At 37.7% G+C, this 8,593-nt stretch overlaps 1 protein-coding gene across 1 annotated transcript; it reads right to left on the reverse strand.

Annotated features, from left to right (window-relative positions):
- Positions 1-3,682: 3,682 nt before the first annotated feature.
- On the reverse strand, positions 3,683-4,894 carry LOC143880687 (uncharacterized). The gene is made up of 2 exons (XM_077383659.1): positions 4,519-4,894; positions 3,683-4,152 (listed from the first exon to the last, which is right to left on the reverse strand). The coding sequence occupies exons 1-2, from the start codon at positions 4,892-4,894 to the stop codon at positions 3,683-3,685; spliced, it is 846 nt and encodes a 281-aa protein (XP_077239774.1).
- Positions 4,895-8,593: the final 3,699 nt, after the last annotated feature.

Here is an 8,593-nt window from a genome sequence, read left to right on the forward strand (position 1 = left end):
CTATAACTAAGTTTTGTGATGATAATGGTATTGTCCATAATACCACAACCCCTTATCAACCTGAATCAAATGGTGTAGCAGAACGGATGAAGAGAACCCTAAAGGACATGTCAATTGCCATGTTGATTAGTTATGGTTTACCCTTAAACTTGTGGGGGAAGCACTTCTATCGGCATACTATATATATATATATATATATATATATATATATATAACAGGATACCTCCTAAGAAGAAGGGGCATATACCATATGAAATGTGGCATAATAAAATGCCTAGCTTGGCTTACTAAAAGAGTTTGAAGTTGTTTGGCTAAGGTTGGAATACCTGAACCTAAGAAAAGGAAACTATGCCCTAAAACATGTGACTGTGTGTTTATAGGACATGCATAAAACAATACAACCTATAAACAATACAACCTATAGATTTTTTGTTTTGAAGCCAACATAAAACATCCTAGAATATAACACAATTATAGAATTAAGGGATACAGAGTTCTTTGAACACCACTTTCCTATGAAGAAAATAATTCCTAAAGAAGTTAATAATGATTCGGGGAATCAAACTGAAACTCATAAGGAATTAGATTATGAGTTTTAGGAACTCAGAAGAAGGAAAAGACAAAGAAAAAACAAATCTAAGAGATGGGATGTTCACCTATCTAATAGATAAAGATCCTGAAACTTATAATGAAGCTGTAACATCTCTAGATGATGTGTTCTGCAAAGAAACTATTAAAAGTGAATTAGACTATATTATTGAAGGCTACACTTGGGAACTGGTGGACCTTCCACATGGAACTAAAGCACTAGATAGCAAGTGGATATTTAAAAACAAGCTATGACCAGATGGGTCAATTGATAAGTTTAAAGAAAGATTAGTATCTAAAGGCTTTAGATAGAAAAACAAGATAGACTACTTTGATACCTATTCTCCTGTTGCTAGATTGTCCACCATAAGTATATTGTTAGCCATATAACTTCTATTCGTAAATTGGTAATACATCAAATGGAAATAAAAATAGGCTTCCTAAATTGAGATTTAGAAGAATTATACATTAAACAATCAGAAGGATTTATAGTGTCTGGACATAAAAACAAAACTAATTAAGTCACTAAATGGCTTAAAACAAGCACCTAAACAATGGAATAAAAAGTTTTATAGTGTCTTAATTACAAATGGCTATAGGATTAATGAATCTGACAAATGTGTTTACAGTAAGTTTAATGGAGATAAAGGTGTAATACTTTGTGTATATGTTGATGATATGTTGATAATGAGAAGTAGTTTCGACAGTGTTAAATCTACTAAAAGATTCTTAATGTCAAACTTTGAAACCAAAGATATGGGTGAAGCTAATGTAATTATAGGAATGAAAATCATGAAACAAGATGAAATTATATTGTCACAATCTCACTATGTAGAGAACATTCTAGAGAACTTTGGACAATATGATAGTTCACTTGTGAAAACACCTTTAGGGTCTGTTCAGTTGCTTGAAGGAAACTGAAAAGAAAGGGAAATGACGTGGCAGAATGAAATGGAAAGAAAAAGAAACTGCTAAGAAAGCAGTAGGAGTGCACATTCAGTTGCCAGGAAAGGGAAAAGAAACATCACAGAATATGTTATTTACCACATATAAAGCAAGTTATGCCCCCTAAGCTCTACCAAATAGTCCACTAATACAAATAAACACTCAAAAACTTAAAAAGCAGATTTTAAAAGCAATATAATGGAACCAGCAACAAAGAGGGAAACCCATGGTAACACCGATGCCGCCGCCTATGGCACCACATCTGCCCTTTCATTTGACATCTCCTCTACCCTTTTCTTTGGCGCTTCCTCAACCCTTTCGCTTCTCCGATATTTGGCTCTCTCCAAATATGTGTCTAGCTCTTATTGAGCCTCCGCCAACGTCCCATAAGAGCAATAGTATGCTCCGCTAAATTTGTCAACCTGCTCATGGCACTCTGGCCAAGTATAGTAAATCCCAGGCCGTCTACCATTAAAGACATCATAGTACTTTTGCTTCCTCATACTCACCTGACAAAATGACAACATATCACATCCAAAGATATAAGATAAGAATATGACAGTAGGGATGAAATTCCACCACTAGAAGTTTACTACACCTATCAAAAGTAATTAACATCATTACAGATAAGTTAACTACCACCATCATGTAGCTTAACCCTACCATTACAAGTTAACTACCACCATCACGCAGTTAACTACCAGCCAAATGACAAAGCATCATTACAGTTAAAATATAACAACGACCATAAATTCATATAACCATAAGTACCATCATAACTACGACCATAACTACGAGCATAAAGTTCATATCACCATAACTACTACCATAAAGTGCTATAAAAAGTATTGTTCAATGAAATAAAAAGATAGAAGATATGTCGCCCATCGCCATCTCCTCCCTCATGCATCCATCTCCCGCCTTATGAAACGAGCCATCTTCCTATGGATGTACGACTTCCTCTTGTCATCCTCGTACATGATGAAAATATGCTCTTGAGATGGATTTTTTATGAGATACTTCGTGGTCCTCGGCAAGATCTCCTACGAAAAACCACCAATCCCTCTAACAGCTTCGAGAAGCTGTGCAAGATAACCAGGAACACTCGAACCTGTGAGCGCATCGGCAACCTTGTCCATGCTCAATGAAAGATGTGACATGCTTTCCACTACTGCCCCACTCTAGCGACTTCTCTGTCATATGTTACAAACCCGCCTTAGTGGAGATGTCTCACTACCACCATTAATGGGATCTTTTGTCGGAGATGGTGGGCGTTGAGATGTGGGGGTTTGGCCAGCTACGAAGTTCTCCCCAATGTTATTAAGACTGACATGCTGCAAATTTTCTCTGCTTGGATTCGAATGCGTCCTAGCGGAGGCCCATTTTGCGACCTCATCTCCAAAGATTTTTGCATATGTTGTCATTCAAAACATGATGGGTAGTGAACAATTTCTTATGTTCTGGATGAACCTGTGACAAGGACCATACCATAAAAAATAAGAAGATACTGAATATGCTAATATTATAAGAACATTGTATCTTGTGAGGAAGTGTTTCTTACAGCAATGTAGTCGTCGTAGACCTCTTTCTCGCAGGTGACAATTTTTGTGTCATTGTCTCAACCAAAACTGCTTCTACTGAGGATGATGCAGACATTCTTGTATGTTTGTTTCATTGTCTTTATGCGGTTCTTTATGTGCTCTTTGTTGAAATTGAGGCTGAAAAGTGATTCATTGCAGTGGTCGCAGCATTGTAAGCAGGTTCTTTAAAACCATTTGGGATTTTGTAGCCCTCCGCGATTTGAACTATGAGGGTATCTACCAGCACCTTATCCATTTGGTCATTCCATATAACATTCTTCCCCTTCCTCCTAATGTCTTGTAGAGCAGTTGTCATTCTGATTGAAACCACATATATGGAGTAAAATAGTCATATAACCAAGAAAACAAAATAGTCAAACAACCATATAACATAACAAAGTTATAACCAACATAAAACTTCAAAACAAAGTTACAACCAACATAAAAGTTCAAAATAAAATTACAACCAACATAAAAGTTCAAAACAAAGATACAACCAACATAACCAAATATGAACCAACATAACAGTCACACAGCTACAAACATAACAAACATGAAAGTGTCATCCCCTAACGTTGATGACGTCTACTGAAATCATTCTGCATCTGTGCAGAAATTGTGTCTCTAATTGCCTCTCCTGCTCTTTTTTCATCATCTCTTGATTGAGGAGGATTTCGTGGTATGTCCTCATTTTCCACCAAGAGTCGCACCACTAGAAAGTTGTCCACAACTTCTACCATTGAATCATTAGGCATGAAACACCGAATATGATTATGGATGCAACAACATGCCAAGAATATGTCAAACTGCTTCTCAAAATTGTACATCGGTTCTTCGTTAAGAATATTGAAATGCTTCTTCAAAACGCCAAATGTGCGATCAATGACATTTTGACACGACGAGTGTCTATGATTGAACAACTCATTACTAGTCCGTGGAAGCCGCCCTCTAAACTCATTTAGGTGGTATGTTGTCTGACGATGCGCGGTGATGAAATGTCGCAAGAGAGGGTAGCCGCCATCAGCGAGGTAAAAGTTTCCTATAAATCAAAATAGATTCTATATCAGTAACTAGTAATAAGTGGAAACTTGTTAACTACAATGGAACTACGTCATATACAATGTGTCTGGAATAAGTGGAATCTTGTCAGACCTTGTTAATGCATCCCCTAATACTCTCGAGTTGGATGTCGAACCCTCCCATCCGGCTAGGACATACGTGAATTTTAGGTCAAAGTCATAAACCGCTAAAACACTTTGGCATACAAAATTCTTACGGCAAAACTAGCTAGGCTTTTATTCAATTAGGACTTTGGCACGTATGTGTGTCCCGTCTATTACACCGATGCAATCCCTGAAATATGGCATCCACCTTTGATTCTCCTCAATCTACGATGGTGTCTCACCTGTCGGCGGTTTGATGAAGAAATCTTGCATACTCAAAATTGCCTTCAGTACTTTGTTGAAATATGTAGAAATAGTTGCCCCTGAACGTCTAGCACATGCTCTAATAGTCCGAACCCTCTGATTATGTGCTACAATATGCAGGAAGATTGCAACTTGCTCCTCCACTTTACAATGGATTGTATCTTCCAAGGTTCCCGCCCGTTTAAATATTTCAAAAATTTGACGAAAGCAACTGACGTTCATCCGTAGCAAGTTATGACAATGTTCATCTGAATCGATGACATGAGTAATGAACGTACAAAGCGTGAAGTAATTGCTTTCGTAGGGAGCTCTGAGAAGATAATTTTCGTAGTACTCTGTACAAAGTACTAACATAGCAGCTGCACCAGCTATTAGTAGTGCGACTGCTCACCCAATTAGCTCTTTCCTACGCTTCAACTCATCTCTTCACATCAACTCTTTCTTCCTCCTTGTAGGACGAAGAGGCATCCTACTCTAAGTAATAAGTCATTAACTCAATGGAAAAGACAACACAATAAAAAATAAGGGATCTTAATCACAATCACAAACAACACAATCAACACAATCACAAACAACACAATCAGAATAAACACTTCCTCCATAAACCACCCATCCATAAACCATCAATCCACCCTTACACAGTCCCTCCATAAACCATCCAACCATGCATATATCATCCCTCCACAAACCATTCATCCATAAACAACCACTCCATAAACCATCCATCCGTAACCCGTCCCTCCATAAACACTCCATACACCATCCATCCAAGCATGTCCAAACAACACAAGCACATCTACCAAAATGCATTGAACTAAATAGAACTAGAAAAAAAAAATTGTGAGTATTGATTACCTTGGAAATGATGGAATAATTCTTGACAATGAAAATCAAATTAGAGGGTGACCACCTGCAAAACAAAGGAAATCAAACAAGATTAATCCTAAGCCCAAACCCAAACCAAAAACTCAAATAAATCTCAAACCCAAACCAGATTAATCCCAAACCCAAACCAAATTTGGGGGTAAATCAAGCAGATTAATCCCAAACCCAAACCAGATTAAGGGGTAAAACCCAAACCAGCTTCTGCCTAATATATAAAAAAAATAAACAAAATTATGGTTTCTGCAAAAATGAAACAAAATTAAGCAATATATAATCTGTAAAAAACAGAGAAATAGATGAATCAAATAAAACAAAAATGAAGAAAGCATGAATCATATGAAACCCTAAAATTGCCAAGCCCTAAAATCCCCAAACCCTAAAAAAACAAAATCATGGTTGATTCGAAAATGGCAGAGGAAGAAAACATGGCGGAGAGAAAGAAAAAGATTGGCAGAGAAAGAGAACAGAAAGCATGGAACCAAAGAGGAGAAGGGAGAGAGAGAGTACTGGCGAGAAGGGGTTGTCGGCGAGGACGGATGCCGGCGAGGAGAATACGTCGTCGACGAGAGTGGAGAGGACCAGTAGAGAGGGCTAGAGCTTTTTTCTTTCTCTCTCAAAAGCGTGAGGCGTTAGTCGGAGAAAATAACTCAAATTCGTGAGTTTTAGTCGGATTTCGACTCTCGGAAAGAGAGTAGATACTTGGGATAAAATGAATTCCACGTAAGCCGTTTATTTTCAGCGTGCTTTCCGTATCCGCTCAACAAAATGTACATTTTAGAGCTAATCCACAGAAAATGGGGCCCTCCTTTCCGAATCAATTTCCCATGCGCAACTGAACAGACCCTTAGATTATCACTTTCATACAAATGAAGAAAAACAAAGGTGAGATGGTATTTCAAAAGGAACACTCAAGAATTATGGGATCATTTTCATACTTGATGAACTGCACAAGACTTGACATTGCACTAGTAATCGAAAAACTTAGTCAACACACACATAGACCAGGACCTAAACACTGGCACGTTTTAACTAGGTTGTTGAAGTACTTAAAAGGTAGAATAAACTATGGACTGCACTTTAAAAGTTTCTTACTATCATAGAAGGCTCTATAATGAAGCGAATTAGATCTCTGATTCAAAGGATTCAGTGTCTACCAGTGGATATGTATTCACCTTAGGTGGTGGTGCGATCTCTTGAAAATTGGTTAAACAAACATGTAACACAAGTTCCACTATAGAAGATGAATTTGTAGCCTTAGCCGTAGCAGGAGCTGAAGCCAAATAACTCAAAAATTTCGTAGCAAATGTCTCTTTATGGCTGAGACTGGTTCCCTCGACGTCTTTACAATGTGAGTCTCAAACTGCTTTAGCCAAGGCTAAAAGTAAGACATATAATGGCAAAAGAAGGCATATTTGCAAGAGGCATAATTTGGTAAAGTAATATTTGAGTGAGGGAACAATAGCACTGGACTTTATAAGGTCGAAGAGGAATTTGGCAGATCATCTGACAAAGCCACAGATAAGCAAGGTGGTTTATGAGGCATCGGTAGGAATGTTGTTATAGCCCATGACGTAAACCAATAGTGATGGATACCCAACTTATATGATAGGAGATCCCTGGAAGTAGGCTCAATGGGTACTAACAAGTCATTGGATGGTTTGTTAACACTATCACCCCTACTCGTAGATGCAAAATGATGGAAGATAGTGTTCACTGCAAATGAGGTAGGATGAGTTCTATACCTTATCAGCTCATAACCTGTATTGGGTAGTAAGTTACTTGTAGTGCATACTTGATAAGTGACCTAGGTGAATGTGGAGGTGAGGTCGCTTCCTATGAGAATTTAACAAGTAATTCTCTAGAATATTAATGAGAACCAAGAGGGAACATTGCCAAAATATTAAAAAACTGTAAATGAATCACCAAGGAATGGAATATAGGTTGTGGGTAGTAAGTTAGTTGGTTACACCTTCGAGGGAAGGTTGAAGGAGTCTAACTCTACTTGTACTTGGTAACATAATATGTTTATACTAAATATTGGTTGATGTCCAAAAGACACCGATATGAATTCATTTTATTTTTTCTAATGTGCCCAGATACTTCCATTTTTCAAATGTAACTGTATTTTGAATTTTGTGTTAGATTGTTGGATTTTTAAAGTTTGAAAAAGTCACAAATATGTTTTCTTTTAAACTTTAAAAGTGAAGGGAAGATTCAAAAATTTGAAAAGATCCCTCTTATTTTAAAAGCAAGTGTCCTTTGCTTGTATGGGGACTTGAACCCAAGACCTTGGGTGTGTGTGGAGAGGCTCTCAATTCCAAAGCAAAAACATTTAGTCCCACATGGGAACTTTTGAAGATGTTTCTCATCCACATATATGGTGGTGGAGTTAGAGGAAAGGCTTGAGCCTTTGAAGATGGTGGTGGAGTTAGAGGAAAGGCTTGAGCCTTTCAAGGGGCATGGAATTTGTCGGGTGCCTTGGTTTTGTTTGAACACACATTCATATTCAAAACACACACGTGCACGTGCTTGCCTCGCCTAGCTGGGCTGTGGCCCAAGGTTCGAGTCCGGGTTTGGGATAAAATCTAGCTTTCCATTAATTTTCCCACACATTTTTGCTAATGGCACCCATTAATGGTGTTACAATTTCATCTCCGATAGTAAAAAATATGACTGTTGAGAGATAAAACGTTTAAGCCACTAATGGTGATTAATTAGCTTTGAACAATCATATTTCCCTCTATATAAAGGGAGGAGACAACACTCTTTGAGTCACAGAAAAAATACACAAATAGATAGAACAAATTCTATTTTGCAAAGAGAGAAATACATAGTTTTCTATTCTGTTTTTGTTCATCGTCTTCCTCCTCTCTTCTTTCTGCCTGAGCACAGTTCTGAGGTGGTTCTCGGTGGACCAGTCAGTGAGTGCACATCGACTGGAGCTTTCTTTGGTTGTTTTATCTTGGAGCGTTGATTCGCGGATTCTGTTCCACCGTAGGGGGCAAATATAATTCTTAAGAAGAGTGACCATGTGGCACAACTCACCATTTTCTCTTCAAATTTGATGTTCATAAAGGTTTTTCGTCAAAATAGATAAATCCAAACAGTTTTATTTTCGTTTTCTGGAATTTTACTAGTGCTTGAATTTTGGGTCCGACTAAGTCATAG

Source organism: Tasmannia lanceolata, unplaced genomic scaffold (assembly GCF_043159265.1).
Source record: "Tasmannia lanceolata isolate RefF3 unplaced genomic scaffold, GAP_Taslan_0.1 ptg000007l, whole genome shotgun sequence".
Classification (NCBI taxonomy): domain Eukaryota; kingdom Viridiplantae; phylum Streptophyta; class Magnoliopsida; order Canellales; family Winteraceae; genus Tasmannia; species Tasmannia lanceolata.

What these genes read in the sequence shown, in the direction of transcription:
- LOC143880687 (XM_077383659.1), bottom strand. Translation starts at nt 4,894, where the DNA reads ATGTTAGTACTTTGTACAGAGTACTACGAAAATTATCTTCTCAGAGCT. An exon ending in CTTCATCAAACCGCCGACAG is followed by an intron (nt 4,153 to 4,518) that starts GTGAGACACCAT and finishes TTTGATTTATAG; the next exon opens with GAAACTTTTACCTCGCTGAT.